General features: G+C 42.5%; 1 protein-coding gene across 1 annotated transcript in view; it reads left to right on the forward strand.

The window, feature by feature from the left end:
- Positions 1 to 355: 355 nt before the first annotated feature.
- MEIOB (meiosis specific with OB-fold) overlaps positions 356 to 21400 on the forward strand; it is a 34322-nt gene continuing 13277 nt past the window's right edge. The window contains exons 1-9 of the mRNA XM_081300133.1: positions 356 to 471; positions 8801 to 8876; positions 10597 to 10654; positions 13210 to 13341; positions 14827 to 14899; positions 17423 to 17618; positions 19714 to 19814; positions 20869 to 20921; positions 21008 to 21103. Of these exons, the coding sequence (XP_081156259.1) occupies positions 8808 to 8876; positions 10597 to 10654; positions 13210 to 13341; positions 14827 to 14899; positions 17423 to 17618; positions 19714 to 19814; positions 20869 to 20921; positions 21008 to 21103 (778 nt within the window). The 5' untranslated portion in view covers positions 356 to 471; positions 8801 to 8807. The remainder of the gene's footprint in view (positions 472 to 8800; positions 8877 to 10596; positions 10655 to 13209; positions 13342 to 14826; positions 14900 to 17422; positions 17619 to 19713; positions 19815 to 20868; positions 20922 to 21007; positions 21104 to 21400) is intronic.

Raw genomic sequence — 21400 nt, forward strand, 5'->3', positions numbered from 1 at the left:
CACAGGTGGAGTAAGAGATGGAGGCGCAGTGAAAGCTTTGAGCAGTCAACCAACGGGGGAGCCTGTTGAGGGGCGGAGCCAGAGGGTTATGGGCGGAGTCACAGAGCTCTGGGACACCTTCAAGGGCCAGAGTCAAAGACAGAGGCGGAGTCAGTAAGACTGAGGCAAAGTCAGAAGGAGGAGCAAAGGAAGAAGGAAGGGAGGAGTCAGTGAGGGGAGGAGTCATAGTCAATGAGCCAATGGGGTGGAGTGGGTGAGAGGGCGGAGTCAGAGGGAGAGGGAGGAGTCAGCGAGCAAAGGGGCTGAAGGGGGAGGGCGGAGTCAGAGTGAGGGGAGGAGCCAGCGGCAGGGCGGAGTCAGCTGGGAGGTTATCCTAACGGTCAGTCGCCGCAGTCCTGACCTGGGCGCTGAGGACCGTGGAGACGCTGAGGTGTCCCAGGGCCTTCAGGAGCAAACACCGGGAAGCAGAGGGTGAGCAGGGCACCAGTAGAGCTACTGATGACGCTGGGCTCAGGCCAGAGCAGTGGGGCTGCAAAGGACAGGGGGCGAGAGGACCTGTAGGGAAGAGAAGGGCCAGGGAGTGTGAGACCATGGACGTGAGCAGGAGACCTGGGCGGGATGACCACCACGACTCCGAACCCTCTGGGTTCTACCCTACTCCACTCAGACTCCCTAAACCTCACTCCTCCTCACCCTTCTCACTCCTCCTCACCCTTCCCAATCCCTCCCCACCCCTCACCACCCATCTCCACCCCTCCTCACCCCTCCTCACCCCTCTTCACCCCTCCTCACTCCTCCTCACTCCTCCTCCCCATTCCTTCCCATTCCTTCTCACTCCTCACTCCTCCTCACTCCTCCTCACTCCTCCTCCCCATTCCTTCCCATTCCTTCTCACTCCTCACTCCTCCTCACTCCTCCTCACTCCTCCTCCCCATTCCTTCCCATTCCTTCTCACTCCTCACTCCTCCTCACTCCTCCTCACTCCTCCTCCCCATTCCTTCCCATTCCTTCTCACTCCTCACTTCTCCCCACTCCTCCTCACTCCTCCTCACCCCTCCCCACTCCTCCTCACCCCTCCTCCTCACTCCTCACTCCTCCTCACTCCTCCCCACTCCTCCCCATTCTTTCTCACTCCTCCTCACTCCTCCTCACCCCTCCTCACCCCTCCTCACTCCTCCCCATTCTTTCTCACTCCTCCTCACTCCTTTTCACCCCTCCCCACTCCTCCTCCACACTCCTCCCCATTCCTCCTCCACACTCCTCCCCACTTCTCGCTCCTCCACACTTCTCCTCACCCCTCCTCACCCCTCTTCACTCCTCCCAACTCCTCCTCACTCCTCCCCACCTCCACTCCTTCTCACCCCTCCCACTACTCCTCCCACTCCTCCCCACTCCTTACTCCTCCCCACCCCTCCTCACTCTTCCTCACCCCTCCTTACCCCTCCTCACCACTCTTCACTCTTCCCCACTCCTCCTCACTCCTCCCCACCCCTCTCCACTCCTCCTCATCCCTCCCCACTCCTCCTCCCCACTCCTCACTCCTCCTCACTCCTCCTCACCCCTCCCCACTCCTCCTCACCCCTCCTCCTCACTCCTCACTCCTCCTCACTCCTCCCCACTCCTCTCACTCCTCCTTACTCCTCCCCACTCCTCCCCAATCTTTCTTACTCCTCCCCACTCCTCACTTCTCCCCCACTCCTCACTCCTCCCAACTCCTCCTCACACCTCCCCATTCCTCCTCACTCCTCCTCACTCCTGCCCTCTCCTCCTCACTCCTCCTAACTCCTCCCCACTCCTCCTCACCCCTCCCCACTCCTCCCCACCCCTCCTCACTCCTCCTCACTCCTCCTAACTCCTCCCCACCCTTCCTCACCCTTCCTCACTCCTCACTCCACCCCACTCCTCCTTACTCCTCCCACTCATCCTCACCCCTCCCCAATCCTCCTCACTCCTCCTCATTCCTCCTCACTCCTCCTTACTCCTCCTCACCCCTCCTCACTCCTCCTCACTCCTCCCCACTCCTTCTCACCCCTCCTCACCCCTCCTTACTCCTCATTACTCCTCCTCACTCCTCCTCAGCCCTCCCCACTCCCTCTTCTCACTCTTCCTCACACCTCCCCACTCCGTCCTCACCCCTCCTTACTCCTCCTGACTCCTCCCCACTCCTCCACACTCCTCTCCACTCCTCCCCACTCTTCCCAGTTCCTCCTCACTTCCTTATCTCCTCCTTTGTTATTTAGTCTTTAAACTTTCTTGTTTTTGTTTTTCTATTTTCTTTTCCTCACCTATTTCTCTCTTTTTGTTGTTGTTGCGCCTCATGTCCTTGTGTCTGGACCTTCTCTTGGTAGTTTTTCTTTTCCATTTCCCATCCACTTATATCCACCAGTCCCTTGGAGGTTGATTGGTTTTCCTTTTGAATGGTTCTGTTGGTATCCCTTGTTGGGTCTTGAGAGAGATTTTAGAACATGCACACACTGTGTCTTTTTCATCCCATATCTTGGTTAGACCCAGGATATGCAGATGTCTTGAAAGACAATGTCACAGAATTTGTGCATCAAGTTCCTGGGTAATAAATCTATCAGTGTAGTATATGTGTTATGCATAAAAACACTTTTGTTATCCTTGTCTTCAATGTGATATATAACATTATGTGCCACATATATTTATACATATCCTATTGATTCACTCAGTTTTTTTTTTTTTTTTTTTAGACCAGTACTCTTTTGTTTCTCTTCTGCTATCTTGGTGTTCTGCACTCTGTTGGTTTGACACATGTATAATGTCAGGGACCCACCAACACAGGATGCCCTAAAGGGGCTCCGGTGCCTTAAAAATTCACATGCTTGGGCTGGGGATGTGGCTCAAGCGGTAGCGCGCTCGCCTCGCATGCGTGTGGCCCGGGTTCGATCCTCAGCACCACATACCAACAAAGATGTTGTGTCCGCCGAGAACTAAAAAATAAATATTAAAAATTCTCTCTCTCTCCCCTCTCTCTCCTCTCTCACTCTCTCTTTAAAAAAAAAAAAATTCACATGCTCCTCTGCTGTTCGTTTTCCCACACCCACTCTGGTCCTCTGGCCACCGCTGATGTTTTTACTGTCTCTGCAACTGAAACCACCAAAACACATTTCAGAACACTTAATGAACAAAGAGGAGAATTGCATGTCATCACAGAATTTTAAAGAGACTGCCATGTTAGATCTCTGTCAGAAGTTTCCAAGCTTCCACTCAGTGGCACCCGGCCCTGAGTGCCCCCGTACCCCCTTCCCCCAGAAAAAAAGAAGTAGAATTGGGAAGTTTGAAACTACATTGAAAGATTATTAGCAAACTTTCTTCTGTCTACACATTGGGGAATTCTCCATTGGGTTGACCCATTAGCCAGTTTTCTTTTTTTTTTTTTAAGAGAGAGTGAGAGAGAGAGAGGGAAAGAGAGAGAATTTTAATATTTATTTTTTAGTTCTTGGCGGAGACAACATCTTTGTTTGTATGTGGTGCTGAGGATCGAACTCGGGCCGCACGCATGCCAGGCGAGCGCGCTACCGCTTGAGCCACATCCCCAGCCCTAGCCAGTTTTCTAATGGACAAATAATTGTTAGGAAGTCAGCTAGAATTGCATAATGCAAAACTTGCCAAGCTCCCATTGAGGCAATAGGAATTAAAACATTGAATGAAACTGATCCTCTCCTGAAAGAAAATGGCTCTGGAGGCTGAGGCAGGGACAACTAAGTTGCCAGCTTCAGCAACTTAGTGAGGCAACTTAGCCAGACCCTAGCTCAAAATAAAAAATAAAAAAATTTAAAGGGCTAAAGATGTGGCTCAGTGGTTAATCTCCCTTGGGTTCAATCCCTGTACCAAAAAAAGAAATTGACTTATTTTATCAAAGTTTATCACAAAATCTATTGTTTATGTTGAGAGGTTATAGAGATTTCACTTTTTTTTTGAATGACCACATAGAGAAGATGTCCCTACAGTTTCCTAACTCAGAATTAGTCTTTAGAATAATAAAGAAAATCTTAGGATTTCTCATCACTGAGCTCTCTGGAAATCTCACTTGGCTAGATAGCAAGATGTAAGCCTTATTTATTCCCATAACTGAAATGAGTGGCATAAACTTAATATTAGGTAGTAATTAAAATTGTTATTTATCTAAAAAGCTAATTGTAGCAATATTATCCTCAAATCACGAATTGGATTATTTTTGGGATTTGATTAATTCGGCCAACAAATATCGGTAGCGAGTATGTGTAAGTCACTAAACTACCTAGTCACTATGGGACACAGTAGGGGCTAAGACAAGAAGTGGCTGTACCTTCACCAGCCAACCTTCTAATGAGGGGAAAGTTCACAAGCAACCACTAGGAATTAGGCTGATGAGAGGGACAGGCAGGGGAGAGTTGGGGTAGGATGGTTGGAAAGGCCTCTCCTAGAGACCTAAGGAATGAATGCAGCCAGCCCCTCCTGGGAAGGTCAGAAGGTGCATGGGTGGGGGCCTTGAGGAAGAGGGAGCTGCATCTGCCAGAACCCAGACCCATGGGTGAGGCCATGAGGGCAGTCAGAGGCACTGGAGACTGGTGGGGAGTGGGGAAGAGATAGCAGAGGCCAATCAGCTGGGCACTGGAGGCTGAGGCAGGAGTTTAGACTTTTTCATGGTTCAGTGAGAAGGGTTTTAAAGCAAGGGGTGACACGTTATGATCTAAACTTTAACTATTATTCTATCATAAATAACAAGAGATGGATGAGGTACCAAGAGTGGAGAAAGAGTAGCAGGGAAGTCAGGGGCACAGAGAGAAGTGATCAGGTCCAAGAGAGAAGCCGGAGGGAGAGCTGCTGAGTCTTGGCAAAGACAGGGTCCAGGCAGTGAGGAGAAGGAATGTCAGCCTGACAACATGGATGGGAATGGAATTTTCTGATAAGAAATTCTGAGGTACCACTAGGCCTCAGCACTCCACCTTTCCTAAGGGTAGCTGGATAATCATTATTCTAAAAGGAACACGCAGCCCACACAGGCACACACATACCATTCCTGGCTCTGGGAAGTACCATAGTCCACAAAGCTCATCCTGGATGTCCTTCCTGCCCCTCTGATTACAGTTCCTCTATTCTAGGCCCAGGTCTCAAGCTCACCAGATTGCTCAGGATTTACAACCATGGCCTCAAAATCAGAAAGTTGGCCTGGTGTGGTGGCTCACACCTGTAATTCCAGTGACTCAGGAGGCTGAGGCAGGAGGGTTGCAAGTTCCAGGCCAACCTGGGCAACTTAGTGATATCCTGTCTCAGAATAAATATAGAAAGGCTGGGGCTGTGACTCAAAGGTAGTGTGCCTCTGGGTTCAATCCTCAATACCACAATAATTTTTTTAAAATAAAAATTTAAAAAGTAAAGCAGAACAAAACCCAGGAAGTTACATGTTAAGGTTTTGCCTCACCTGTGAGCCAACCAACTTCTTAAAAAAGCAGCTAGCAGCGTCTTCCTCATCTGGGTCCATGGAGTCTCCCTTCCTCCAAACCTGAGCACCTAAGTAGGTAAGGGTCAAGCATGCAGCTCTCTCCTCTGGAGGCAAGCTCCAGCATGGGGCTTGGGGCCTGGGCCCTGCCATACTACACAAAGGGCTGGGAAGGTCTTGGGAGAAACCAGCCTAGTCAGCTGGACTCAAATCAGACAGGCATGCATCCTTCAGTGGTGGGAGTTGGGCACTGAGCTCAAGAAGGGCACTTCGGGAAATCTGTGTTGGGAGAGCTTTCAGATATGGTGATGGGGTTGCTGCTGTCTGTTGTGTGGGTGCATCTCATGTTAGGCACCCATGGCTTCAGTGCCACTGTCGAATGGGCAGAGTCCACCACTACTGCTTTCCCTCCACCCCGTGAACAGCAGTCTGGTGGCCACACACATAGGGTCCCACATCTGGCCCTCTGTGCCCATTGTGCCTCCTTAAGGCTACTGGGTGTACATGAAGGAGTTCCAGGGACCATCCTACAGCTCTGTCCCCCATCCTGATTCTGGACCTGACATGTATCAGATACTTGACCCGCGTGTGTTGAATGAATACACCGAAACCAGGCTATTGCAGCACTCTCAGGAATGACTTAGCCTTGAGCTGAGAGGTGGCATTGGAGATGAAGAAAAGGAGATGTTTTAAATACATTTTTTAATACATAAAGTAGAAGGGATAGTAGTTGCTAATGAATTAAGAAATGACTGAATTCCCATATTGAACTGTTTAGTTCACATTAATCGTGTATTTCTCAAAATGTCCAGGAAGAGAAGCAAGTCATATTTTTATTGACAAACACTATAAACTATATCACCATATAAAGTATATCAACATTTAATTTTAATAATTGTAGGAACTGAAGAAAATTCAAAGAGATCATGTGATATTATGTCAGTCACTGACCATCAAAAGATGCTAAGGGATAAAAATTTAGAGAGCTCAGTATGTAGGTGGGTTGTGTTTTTTATATAAAATCCAGTCACTTGAAAAGTCATCCTGTCCCACCTCAAATGTCCAGCACTTGACTTTTTAAATTTTTTTCAGTGCTGGGGGTCAAACCCAGGGCTTTTCCCATGATGGATAACTGCTCTACCACTGAGCTATATCTACAGCCTTTGTCTGGCACTTGACAGGCTCTTAATAAATGTTGGTCAGATGGATGAATAAATGAATTTGCCATAGTTTGGCAAGTATTTTTGAGAGTGAGATCGCATTCTAAAGCAGAACATATCAGGCAAAAGAAAGAATGAGAAATTTAACATTAGTTGATTCCTGCTTGTTTCTTCTGGCCCAGAAGGCCTTGAATGCAAAAATTGCTGCACCAGATAACATGGACAAGCAGCACCATCATACATTGAGAGCCTGCAAACACCAGGCACCTGTGCATACTCCAATTCTGATTGCAAGGTAGATATATCCAAAATTTAAGTATGAAATTAAGTAATGTCAAAACACAAGACACAAACTAGTGGTGCTGAAATTCAAAATCCTTGACCAATTCCACAGTTTCCCTGAAACTTTGGTGCAGAGGTGTACTAAAGCCTGTGGGTGAGGGCATTCAGAGTTGAAGAGGACATAGAGGATGTGGTTTTTTTTTTTTTTTTTTTTTTTTTTTTTTGGTACTTGGGATTGAACTCTGGGGCACTCTACTACTGAGCCACATCCCCAGCTCTATTTTGTATTTTCTATTTTGTTTAGAGACAGGGTCTCACTAAGTAGCTTAGTGCCTTGTTTTTGCTGAGGCTGGCTTTGAACTCGTGATCCTCCTGCCTCAGCCTCCCAAGCCGCTGGAATTACAGGCATATGCCACCATGCCTGGCTAGAGGCTGTGTTTTATAAAATGAAGTAAGTCAATCTGTTAGTGTGGTACACCTTGCAGTTTTTACTCCAGTAAAATCTTTTATAGTAATGATAATGAGACACAAGCTCTGATTCATCTGCTCTTCAGTGAGTTTTCTTTGTGCAAGGTAGCACTGAAACACACACACAGCCTGTGCTGGAGTGCAGGCCTCTAGTTCCAAGGCTTGGGGAGGGTCTGTGGTGGGAGGACCCCTTGAGTCCAGGAGTTGGATTCCAGCCTGGGCAACTTAGCAAAGATCCTGTCTCAAAATCAAACCTGGAAAGGCCTGGGGTATAGTTTGGTGGTAGAGCACCCCTGAATTCAATCCCCAGTGACAAAAAGGAAAAGAAAGGGAAAGGGTAGGGTGGAAAGGGAGGGAATAAAAGCATATGTAAGATGCCACCCTTGTCCGCATGGCGCTTGGCATCTAGAGGTAAGTTAAAATCACTCCCTGTCCTCACAGTGTAACCAAATGCATGATCTGAGGTGTTCACAGTAGAGTTTTGCTGTATTTTTTTAGGGACACTTGATGCTACTTAGAATTTAAAATTCCAAATGTCTGATTGAATTATCTCTCATAAAAAACTCTAAATTTACATGGTACTCAAAAACTGCTAAATTTTGAGTAGTTTTAAAAAATGAAAACTTGAAACCTAGTCACACCATTCACTTTTAAAAGTGAAAGTGAAGGGGTTGGGGTTGTGGCTCAGTGGTAGAGTTCTTGCCTAGTATGCATAAGGCACTGGGTTCGATCCTCAGCACCACATAAATATAAAAATAAGGATATTGTGTCCACCTAAAGCTAAAAAATAAATATTTAAAAAAGAAATTTTTGAAAGTGAAAATTGAAACCTAGCTATCCCATTAAAAAAGGGATAAATTTACATGTAACTTTAATAATTTGCAATTCAAAATTTATTAATGTTAAAAAATTGTGTTGTTTTCCTTAAAAGGTCAGCTACTTGCTAACTGCATCTTCAGTTAGAAAGTTTTGCTCAAGCTGGGCATGATAATGCACACTTGTAATCCCAGTGGCTTGGGAGGCTGAAATAGGAAGATGGAGAGTTCAAAGCCAGCCTCAGCAATAGCAAGGTGCTAAGTGACTCAGTGATACTCTCTCTTTCAATAAAATACAAAATAGAGCTGGAGATAGTGGCTCGGTGGTCAAGTGCCCCTGAGTTCCATCCCCCACCAAAATTTTTTTTTTTTTGCTCAACATTCTATGGGAACAACATTCATGAGATGTGTGTGTCTCTGGGCATTACTTAGCTATGTAATTCAAAAGGGTCATTTTGAACATATTTTCTGTAGGTTAAATCTGTGTTAATTTACATTTCATCATTATATCAAATTTTTCCAAAAATGAGTAAAATATTTAGTGCTTTCCCAGTTTATTTTTTTAAATTTTGTAATCTTCATGGTTTATTTTAGATAATTTATATATCTAAATTATATTTTCTACAATGCAGATTAAAAATGGCAAACTCCTGTGCATCAAAGACCTTCACTGCACTTTCAGATCTGCATCCAAATATGGCTAATCTGGTAGGTCTCAATGATGTGGTAATCTGATCGTTCTCTAATGAAGCTTGATGTGGTAAAATTTTGTTGTGCCAGCATTATTGATTCACTGGCACATATTTGTGTAGTTGACAAGTATGTGGACACTCTCTGCATTATCATTGTTAGGTATTAAGTATCCCTAAGCTTCTTTATATTTATGACAGTTAAATTTAAATTAACCTTTCTTTATCTATAGAGTAGGAGACATGATTGTCAATATAACTAGCAATTGTTCAAGTTGCTCCAAATGATCAAAATATTTGTGTTATTTTAATATAATATAAAGTGGTACATTCAATGAATGTTGTTTTAGCACTATAAAATCATTTTCAATAATTGCATTTTAATCAAATTATGCAAGTTATTGTCTTAAGCACTTGTCATTATGGTGCTTTTTATGACTTTTATGGGAGGAGTTGTAGGGGGATGATTTCTAACATGCTGAGACTGTTATTTATTTAAAGTAAGTCTGGGTGGAATCATGGAGGAATGTATTTATCATGAAGCAGTTACCAGTCATCCTTACCATCCCTGTCTTTAAGCAGTGTGCTGTTTACATTTGGTTTTTGCAAATTGGATTTCTTAAAATGGGATAAATTTACATATAACTTTAATAATTTGGAATTCAACATTTATTTGTATTAAAAATAATAATTGTTGTAGTTTACCTTAAACGTATAACAACAAAAAAGTTTTCCTTAAAAGGTAAATCATTTGCTAATTGTCTCTTCAGTTAGAAAGTTTTACTCAACATTTCCATTAGTTGTGTTTCTCCAACAAAATTCAGCAGGATGTGCATGTACATGGAATTTCAAAACTAATGGCAAGAGATGACTAGTTAACAGCTCAATTAGAATATGATAGTCTTAAAAGCTTGACTGTATTTTAAATGTCACAGATTATTGCAAGGTTAAAATCAGTTGCTAGTAATATAAATTTAGGCTTTTCCCTTCAGAAAAAAGATAATTATCTTTTATTTTTTAAAGCATTTTTAACATTTTTCTTTGGTAGTTGCTAAAGAGAACATTAAATATTTAAGAGGATGTTGATAGGTGTTAAGAGACATAGATGTTAAGATCCAGGATTTTAGTTAGCAGCAATGTATAAGTTATGTTACATTTTTTTAATATTTATTTTTTAGTTTTAGGTGGACACAATATCTTTATTTTATTTTTATGTGGTGCTGAGAATCGAACCCAGTGCCTCACGCATGCTAGGCGAACGTGCTACCACTTGAGCCACATCCCCAGCCCCTATGTTACAGTTTAATTAATTTTACTGTCCAACATGTTTGGATTAAGAAGCTAAGCAATTTTGTGTTAGAAAACCCTGTATAAAGGAAAGCTTTGAAGACCATGGCAAATTAAATTGTATCATACATGTGCTTTGGATGAATTCAGTAAGGATTGATAGCATAGGGCAGTTACTGTGCTCCATCTAGTGATGAGAAAAAAAAGTAGAACCATACTAAGTATCAAATTATATTTGTAATAGCAGTTAACTGTCTTATTGCTTTGTACTATTCCTTGTGGAATTGAACATTTATGAAGTTCTTTTAGATGTTTGTCTGGAATAAATACATTTAAATGGTTCCTAGTAAAAAATGTTTGTTAGAGCCAGTAAAATATAACAAGTCCATGAAATTAAATTTACATCTACATCTGTGTTTAATATTGGTCTTCTATACTCTTTTGTTTTTCAGAAAATAATCGGTATAGTTATTGGGAAAACAGATGTCAAAGGCTTTCCAGACAGAAAAAGCTGAGTTCTGAAGTTTAACTCTTTGCTTCATTTTTCATTAACTGTAGTTTATGACTGCAATGAATATTTAACTGAGCAAATTTCCGTGCCTGCTGACCTACTAAGTGTAATGGCCGTGTTCTCTATTGTATGGTCAAGGCCATGTGTGTGAGGACAAATTCTATTTTTAATGATTGTATGTGATGTTTCTCACATAATAGTTATTGATATAAAATGCTAAAATAATTAATTAAATTGGCCAGTTCATTAGCTTGAATGAATTTGTTTCCATGTGTGTAAAGGTAAAGTAGAAATTGTCTCATGATTTTAAGATATAATAGTGTCTGAGACTAGGAACTTGGAGTTAGACTGACTGGCCTCCCTTAGTCTCTAAGTGATCTGGGGTCTCCTATATACATGTGTGAAATGGGGATAAATAAAACCATGTGAGAATTAATTGGTTCTTTTGGGTATGAACTAGCACCATGTGGACCCATACTAAGAACACCGTGCTGGCTACCACTATGAACCTGTGCAGTGACAGACATGCACATGGATCTCACGTAAGACAAGATGATGACATTTTTGGAGCAGGGAGGTACCATTGTGATGGGTAATTAACCCAGGCCTGGATGCAAAAGGACACTGTCCAAGAGAATTAGTGCCTTGGAAAGGGAGAGTTCCCCTCCCCTTTCTAGCCAGGGAACCTATTTATCACCACTCACTCCTACCTTTCGGATTGTCAAGGACTTTCCCTAGGACCTACCTACTTTCCTTTGAAGTATAAATGCTCCTGTGAAGGCTGTGGGCCCAAGGCTAGATATTTATGGAAAGATTTGTAGGAGGAGTCAGTTCCCTCTCATCGCACTCTGCTTCTGGGAACATGATTCCTGCTTGAAAACTCTTATACTCAATCATATATTGTTTTTTTGAAACCCTGTGCACAATTATGTATCATTTTAGACTAGAAAATTTATGACACTAGATAGCCTATCAATGTTGTGAAAAACTGGTAAAGGGCACTTAGAATTTGGAGTGCTGATCTCCTCTGAGCCTGCTGGCATACAATAAAGTTTGATTTCTCCCACACTTTGAGTGCCCTTTGCTGCTTCTTGCCTGATACCCACCGAAATATCATGATAGACTAGTGCCTGAGGGAGAGATAAGTGTGGCAGCAGCATCTATGTATTTACTCAAACAACCCAACAATTCAGTGAAAAATTAATCTTTCATGTGTGAAAAAACAGTTAACTTTGAGCCAGGAGTGGTGGCTTGGGAGGCTGAGGCAGGAGGATTACAAATTCAAGGCCAGCCTCAGCAATTTATCAAGGCCCTAAGCAACTTAGTGAGACCCTGTCTCAGTCTCCCAAGTCACAGGATTATAGCATGTGCCACCACAGAGGCTCATGATGTAGTTTTTCACCAGTCAGACTGTGAGTGTAGCAGCACGTTTGTATTGTCTGACTTCTTTTCATGATGACACCTGTAGCACATCTTTCTTGGAGAAGGTATGCTTACCTACTTAAGAATTGCACATACAACAGATCATCATGTTTTCACAAAAATTTCAAACAGTACACAATGTCATAGAGTTGAAAAATAAAATTCTCCTTTCAGTTTCCCACTCTTCCTATCCTAGTCCTTTTTTTCTCAAAGGTAGATCAAGTAACAGTTCAGGATATACCTATAATTTTCTTATGTTAGGTTGTGTTACTTTTTATAAAAAAAATACTTGTATATGGACTTTATTTGTTTTTATGTGGTGCTGGGATTGAACCCAGTGCCTCACACTTGTGAGGCAAGTGCTCTACCACTGAGCTACAGCCCCAGCCAGGTACTTTTATTTTTCTTTTTGTAGATGGACACAATACTCATATTTAATTTATTTATTTTTATGTGGTGCTGAGGATCAAACCCAGCACCTCACATGCGCTAGGCAAATGCTCTTCCACTGAGCTGCTACCCCAGGTTATGTTACTATCTGATTACCAAAAACATTACTGTTCCAGTTTGGGAAAATGTGTACTTGCTGACCTCTAGTGGTCCTCCTTTGGTGGCACACAATTTGTTTTGAAATAGTTAGGTGTGAACTATGACTTAGGTGAAAACAATAGCCGTAAAAGAGAAATGGAGAGTTATTTCCCCTAAGACACACAATAACTGGGGAAGGGGCCAGTAGTGATGTGGACTAGCTACATTGGCAGAAGGAATGGCTTGACCATGGTCCTGCTCCACAAATACAATGGGACAAAAGACAGGATCTACGTGTGCAGAGTTAGTCAGAGAAATGCCTGTTTTAATGTTTCTGGTGTCTGTTTTCAGCATGAGGTTTGGGATGCAAAAAAAAAAAAAAAAGTTACCAGGAAGTCGCCCTTAACTTCAGAAGGAGTCTATTTCAAAAGCATAACTTATCATGGCGTGTACATATGAAATAACATTTTCTACCATGTGTTGGAGTATTTTTATCATCATAGTAATCCTCAATAATTGCTCATTTGATTAAACAAAAAAATCCTTGTGGAAAATCAAAACTGAAGTTTTCATTTAAAAAATAAAAGTATTGCTTTTCTCTTAGATATTGGATCAGAAAGATACACTTTCAGCTTTACCATTCGTGATTCACCGGCCCATTTTGTAAACACAACATCCTGGGGCCATGAAGATTACATCAGGTCACTCTCTGACAGCTTTAGGGTTGGTGAATGTGGTAAGTTAGTACCAGTTCTTAAACTTTCTCTGACAGTATTGTTCCCATGGCATGTGTGCGGCAGTGAGACTGAGGGAGCCAGGTGGAATAAGATAGTTGGTGATTCCGTGGAAGCTGACTCACGGGGCAGAGCAAGCAGACATAGTATCGAGTTTCACCAGGCCCTAGCCAGCTGTGGTCCTACTCCTGTTTCAGTGTGCTTCAGCCCTGTTATTGTTCTTATCACTTCCCTTTCTGCAGACATAGAGTGGGGCACTGATTGGAGTTTGATTAAAGTTCAGTGGGGTTTTTTAAGAATTTACTTTCAGTTGAGATACCAAATCTGCATCTTTTCCACACCCCAGTACCTCTCTGACAGCACAGAAAGAACAAGGCTTTAAAAACATCTATCTGGATTCAAATCCAACATTTATTTGTGTTGTGGCTTTGAGAAAGTTTCTCATCTTGTTGGGCCTCAAGTAGGAAACAATACCTCATCAGGTTCCTGTGAATGTGAGCCTCGTATTCAGTGCATAGTGTCACTCAGGAGATGATAGATCAGCAGAGCAAGAAATGAGAAAGCATGTATACCAGCTCTCTAGAAAAAAGAGAAGGGGAAGGGTAAGAGGTAATCAATCACTCTTCTCTAAGCAGGGACTCCACAGCCCTTCACTCACACCAGTCACTGTGTGCCTGAGTGCGGACAGCCTCACACATCAGCTCTGCAGTGGAACAAGGTCAGGAAGCATGTAGAGTATGGAAGATAGAACCTCACAAGCCTCACAGTCACAGACGTCAGTCATATAGAGAGATGAGCTTATTGCAGTATTAAGACCTAGGTTGATGGCTGTGAGAATGAACAAGAATAAGGGGTTTAAAAGCCCAAGATCTATGATGATCATAGATGCAGGTAGGATTTTAGTGTGGTAGAGTTAAAAGAGTAAAGAGTTTGAATCAGAAGAATTCTAATTCTAGCTCTCCCACTTTCTAATATAAAACTTCTAGTTACTCAGCCACTGATAATCACGGATGGTTGTGGGAGGAATGAACAAAGCAGAGCATGGAGAGTGCTGGCACAGGCCCTGGGGAAAGTGAAACCCTAAAGCATGGAGTTCACAAACATAAGCTCAGTGAGCTCCTCAGCTTTGAATGCTGTTCCACCTCCCTCCCTTTGTCATTCCCAGGCCAAGTGTGAAGTGAGCGGAGATGGATCAAAGGTGTGTTTCATTGAAGGGCATGTGGTAACCCAATCAGAAAGTGCAACTAAAATAATATCTGTAAGACTTATGTGTTGGGGCATAAAGGTAAAGCACTGGAAAATGTCATCTTGGGTCAAACTGATGGCTGCCCTCCAGGATTCTATTTCACAGTGACATGAGAAGGAGCCGGTGAAGGACACATGGCCCTAGCTTTAGAACTACAGCTTTAGTCCTTGTTATGCATGCTAGGTTTTGATTAATCCTGTGACTGTTGGGTCATGTTGCCATCCTTTGCCCTCTGTTGTAGTGGTGATTGAAAATCCCCTGATCCAAAGAAAGGAAATAGAAAGAGAAGAAAAGTTCAGCCCTGCCACTCCTAGGTAAATATCTATCTAGCTAGCACAGAGATCAACATCTTTGTGCCAGAAGGATCATTACTAATAATTTTGTATCAGATTAGCATAAGAGTTTAATTCTGTCTTACAGTATTTATTTTTGAGATAAGTGAGATAATTTATAAGATAATTTACTTTGATACAAAGTCACATGAAAAAGTGGCTTTGACTTTAGGACAGCTTTCCTTTGCATCTGTGGAGGATGAGTTCCGGGGCCCTGTAGATACCAGAATCCTGGATTCTCAAGTCCCTCCTAGGAAACAGTGTAGTGTCTGAGCATAACATGGATGTGTGCTCCCTATGCTTGAAATCATCTCTACACATAATACCTAATATAACGTATACGCTATGTGAATAGTCGGTATACCGTGTTATCTTTATTTGTATTTTGTATTGCTTTTTCCAAATATTTTCTATTTGTAGTTGGTTAAATCTGTGAATGCAGAATACCCAGATATAGAGGACCTTTATGATTACAAATGTTTGGCTTCAGTCACATTTAAACTGAGCAATTAGAAGAAAAAAATCTTATTTTGTATCCAGGTGTCACTCTATTCATGCCTTACAACCTCAGGTTAGGGTCCCTGGAAGCAGAACCTGGGAGATCAGTTCTCCTGCCAGTGGCTTGTTGAGGAGAGCTCTCAGGAGAACCTATCAAGGACAGAGTTGGAGAGAGGTTGACCAGAGAACTGGGCTCCCCAGGAGCCCCTGCTGAAGCCAGGAGGGTACTCTAGAGTGCAGCAGTGCCATGTCTACTGGACTGTGCTTCTGTGCCCTGAGCCAGTCCCTCGCTATAGTCAGCCCCCATGACTCCTGAAGGAGTGGAGTGTAATCTCCAAGGTGGTTCTGCCAAGGGCAGTTCTGGAGAGGAAGGTGCAGCTGACCCCTTGCTGGCCTGTAAGGGGCTCTTGGTGTATACAGCAGTCTACTGCATGGACACCTGTATCCATGGCCACTCCTCCCAACTGTTGTTCTGACCAGTTTTTTATCAGACCTTCAGGCTCATCTCTGCAGCCACAGTGAACTTCTTTCTGTTTCACGAACACCCTGAACTCATCCTGCACTAACTGTTGTACCTTCTATTCCCTCTGCTTGGAACATTCTTCTCCTGTCTGTTTGAATGTTTGCTGCTTCTTGTTGTGAATGTCTCCATAATGTCACCTCCTCTGCCCCCACCTATCTGCTCAGTGTGTAGTAGCCCCGCTGGGCAGGCTTGGCCCCGCCTATCAGTCATAACCCTGGTCATGCTGCGATGATTGACTAGTTGTTCTTGTGATTCCCCCTCACGCGTGAGCTTCAGGAGATCAAAGGTCTTATCTGTCTTCTTCGCATGTGTACCCCAGGCTTCATTTAAGGTCTGGCATGTAATAGATTCTCAGTAAACTTTTGTGGAATGAATGAATGGAGGGAGGAAGAAAGGGAAGAACATTCAAGTTCAAGCCGAGGGAACCATCAAGAACCTCTTGACCTTTTTAGATATATTAGGGGTTGAATCATATGAAACTGCCACATTGAACTGTTTTCCATCTAAGAATGTCAACCTCATAACCTAATAGTTGGCATGGCTCTAAAATGAGCAAGTGCAAGGGACCAGGAGGAAAAGAAGCCTGAGGGAGAAGCAGAGACGCTCACAGATGGCATGGCCTGTCATCCAGGTTCATTCCACAGAAGGTCCTTGAGCTGAGATAATGTTTCACATTTGTGGTTCAGGAAAACCACTTTGTGTGTGTGTGATGCATGGTGAGGAAAGTTTATTTAGGACTGAAGACAACAGTTTGGGAGAGAAATGATGAGGTGCATAAATAAGGCAATAGCAGCAGAAAGAGGAGGAGGGTTGGACTGGAGAGTTGGGGAAGTGGGCACGGTGGTGCAAATTTGCAGTCCCAGATATTCTGGAGGATATCTTGAGTTGATTGAGACCACCTGGGCAACATAGCAAAAGCCTGTCTCAAAAAGAAAAAAACAATTCTGTGAAGGACTTGAGAGTTGGAAGTAGGGGAAGATAAAGCACCTCAATTCAGGAGCACTGAAAAGATATTCTTCACCTATTCCATATAGAAGAGTATGTAAGTAAAATGTGGTCCTTGGTCTAAGGCACCTAAGCAGAGCAGCTATAGTTGTAGGAGAGAGAAATAAAAAGTGCTCAGGACTTATAACCCCCCAAACTCATGTCTTCACATCCCTATGTTATTGATCAGAAGACTGAAGCTCAGACCCTGGCACGGTCAGTTTGTATGCTTAGAACTCAGCACATATTGATCCCCAAACGTTTTCCTTATTAGAAGTATATGTCATTTCTCTGAAGAAATAATTTGAAGATTAAGATGAAAAAAGTACATTTTAGACAAAAATATTTTGCAACATTGTTCAGTGTTTCTAAGAGTAAAAAAATGTAGATTTTAAAATATAGTCTAAGTTACAACTGTAAAGTGATTGAACTATGAACCTGGAAGTATTTTTATATTAGAAATAATTTGATATTAATTTTTTTGTGTTTTTACAATTTAGCAACTATAAACTGTTGCTCAGTGAGAATCACTCAATGGTAAAAGTTTGTTCCAGTTATGAGGTGGATGCCAAGTTGATTTCTTTGATACATTTACCTGTTAAAGAGTCTCGAGATTATTATTCATTGGGTGACATTGTTGCAAATGGACACAGTCTTGATGGGAAGATTATCAATGTGCTTGCAGCTGTGAGATTGGTAAGTTAACCTGAACAAAGTCATGTGCAAGTCTTTGTCATCTAATCTGTGTTTAGAATGTGGTCGTCAGAATCAGCTAGGGTAATTTTCCTCCATATCTTAGTAATAAATTGATGAGTTAAGAAAATGGTAACTCTTCTCATTAAAAGGAAAGTGTCATTTTGTCTGAGTGAGTAGCTAGAGAACATCGTATTTGAATGCTAAATGCAGCATACGCTATTCTACCTAAAAGTCGTTCACTAACTATTTAAGAGCTTGATGCTTCTGTTAAACAAATATGCAAACAGGAAGGATAAATTTACTGACATGAAGAACCATGATGTTCCCCGAGGGGAAGTTGGAGAAGTGGAGGAATCAGCTCTGTGCAAGGTTCTCAGAGCATCCAGAGACGGGGAGAGCGAGGATGCCCAGGTGGCTCCATGCTGGTGAGAAACGGCTCTCCACAGGCACAAGGATGCTGCCTGTATCACTCCATTCCTCTCAGTGACTGCAGCAAGTTCTGAGCTCTGTGTTGATGGCTAAGCCACTGTGACAGATTTAGAGGTGGACCTCAAAAGTAAAGTTTCATAAAGTAAAGTGCACGCAGAACATTCAAGGGACAAGAGTAATTTTTCAAACATAGAGAAGGATGGTTATCAAAAGGCCCATGTCTAGAGCTTCACATTTCTTGTAGTTGGTGTTGGAAGTAACTCCTAACTGTTCTTTGGTATTATGAGCTGAGAGAGCACTGACTGTGCCAGATGGCAGGCTCTGGCTGCATAGGCGATGTCAGTTTGCCCAGCCCCAGCCTACCACAGCATCTGCCACAGGAGGAACATCAAATATTGTTTTGGATAGAGGAATCAACACCCTACATATCAGTCTTAAAATATAGGATGTACCATTTTCTAGGCAATTTCAGTTCAATCTGTCAATCAAGTGTGCATGCTGCTTGATTTCCTCCTGGTGCTGCATGATGTCATTACATTTATAATGTGGTAGGAACTGTCTCAGAGCCCTGCACAGTGGCCACATCTCTAATCCCAACTTTTCAGGAGGTTAAGATAGTAGGATCACGTTTGGAGCCAGCCCCAGCAGCTGAGCAAGAGTTTGTCTCAAACTACAACAACGGGTTGGGAGTTTAACTCAGTGGTTTGCCTCAGTATGTACACAAACAAAACCCCACAGCCCCCCACAAGCCTGGGACCCTCTTCCACATGTCACATGACTTATTTTCATGCCCCTTGTCACCTGTTAACTCCAGCCCCTTACATTTCCTCACCAGTGTTTGCCCTGTTCACTGTTCCCTCTCACCTCACTTAAAACTCCTCCCTGGACACCTCCCACCACCCCTGTTGCCCACGGCATGGCTGACAGCCCTCCTTCTTTGACTTTCTCTGCCAGAGCCTGGTTCTTGGCATGTTTACATCTTTCTTCAGTTCCTTCCCCCAGGGATCAGTCCTGCGTGTAGGTGCAGAGGTGACAGTAGCACAGAGGGTCGCCAACTGACTGCTCGGGACCTTGGCTGTGAGGCCACCAGAGGTGCTTGCTGTTCTCATAGGAGCACCCATTGGTTGGAGACAAAGGCCCTTGAGTGGGCCTCTGCTTCTTCGAATCAGACACCATCTGAAAGTGTTTTCCTATATTCCCCTCATTTGACTCAGCACCTTATGCCTTTGAAGAAGGCAAGAGGTATCAATATTCAGGACACTGAGGCCCAGAAGGACAGTGCATTCTGTCACGCGAACTCCAAGTGCTGAAACCTTGGGACACACAGACGTTGAAAATCCACTTCCTACCCTCAAGACGGCTAGATAGCTTCCACCAGGGGGACTGCCATACAGCAATTGTCCTGGCAGGTTGAAAAGACTCACTCTTAACTTTAAGCACATATGTCTATATCTCTCTTCAAAGTGTGCATATGTAGAGCTTCAGCTAAGTACACTTAGTTCAAATAGAAGGTGCCTTAAATATCACCAAAAATATATTAGTGGTTCTTGGTATTTTAATATTTCTAATTTAAAGTTTAAGTAAACGTTTGAGCATTTATACCAACAAATATTTAAATACCTCTACATCTGTAGGTGAAGAATAATGATTTCCTTAAATTTCTAAGGTTGGAGAACCAAAATATTTTACAACTTCAGACCGAAGAAAAGGCCAGAGGTGTGAAATCAAACTCTATGATGAGACAGAACCGTCTTTCACAATGACATGGTAACCCTCCACATCCACTCCAAACATGACATTCTGCTGCTGTCACTGAGACAGAATGCTTTCCTCTTATCCAAGGACAATGATTCAGCCTCCTTCAGTAGCACATACCTGTAATCCCAGTACTAGGGAGAGAGAGGCAGGAGGATCTCAAGTTGGAGGTTAGCCCCAGCAACTTAGACTCTGTCTATCTCAAAATAACAAAAAGGCTTGGGATATAGCTCAGTGATAGAGTACTCCTGGGTTCAACCCCAAGCACCATACACACACATCCACACACAAATGAATTTCATATCAACAAAATAATAATGATAGAGATAAATGATGTGAAAAAAATAAACCTATCTCTTGAATGTCGACCTATTGTAGGCCATCTTAAAACAAGATCTTTACATAGCATAGAATTGCTTAGATGGACTCCACTGTGATTATTTTATTATTATATTCTATTTTATAATAATGGTGTTTTATTAGGTTACTTTTAAATGAAACAAGCCCAAATTTGCAACTCATTGGTGGTACCCTGAGTGGAATGGGGCACAGAGTGGGGTTGTGCCCTAGAGCGCCACAGTGTACAAGGACTTGTTCAGACGCTCAGTGCTCAGGCACCAAAGGAAACCATTGAAAAGTGTCTTCCACCATCAAGTCCCCTGAGAGATTTATGTTGGGAAGCCCTACTTTAATGGTCTGGAAAAGTCTTTAGACTTTCAGTCACTGCATTCTAACTAGCCAGAAGGCACCAAGAATGGGAAAATAAGAGTTTTGGTAGAGCAGAAGAGCTCGTTAGAGGAGAGTGTATGTTGAAATAGTGATTCATCACATAGAGGCCAGGTGCTCTGTGAGCTCCCCAAGTAGAAGCAAATGTCCTTAACTTCCATCTTTGAACACCCAGGAGACTGTTGATCGCAATCATTGAGGCAGGTTTTAATCCTTCTTTTTTCTTTTCCTTTCTTCCTTTTTCATTTTCTTTCTTTCTTTTTAAATAATGTGTCAGTACCAGATTTTTCTAATGTATTCAATTTGTTTCACTTTTTTTTTTTTTTTTTAACAAATGCAGTTGGGATAATGAATCTATTCTACTTGCACAGAGGTGGATGCCACAGGAAACAGGTACCAGAATTCTGTGATTGTGTTCAATACTTACCATTTTTATCCCCCCATGTAATAATTTTAAAATGGCTTTTCCCCCAAAACAGTAATATTTGCCTCAGATGTAAGAATAAACTTTGACAAATTTCGGTACTGCATGACAGCAACTGTGATCTCAAAAACCATTATTACGACTAATCCAGGTAAAGAGCTTCTGAAAGTTTTTCATCCTTTTGGAAATGACCATATACATATTCTAGCATTTGTGAAGTGTATTTAAGAATGAAATCACAACTTGAATTTAATTTTAATTGAAGGGAAAAGTTGCTTTGCATGACTTTTTAAAAATTTAAAATCAGTGTATATTTGATATTTTTACTAAAGAAATGTGAAAAATCAGTCTAATTTTTAAAGCAACATTCATTGTGATGATTTTTGAGAGGTCAGTATTATTGAATAGCCTAAATTATTGACTATTTAAAAAGTAAATTCATCCAGGT

Source organism: Spermophilus citellus (genome assembly GCF_964194105.1).
Source record: "Spermophilus citellus genome assembly, chromosome: 6".
In the NCBI taxonomy this organism is placed as follows: domain Eukaryota; kingdom Metazoa; phylum Chordata; class Mammalia; order Rodentia; family Sciuridae; genus Spermophilus; species Spermophilus citellus.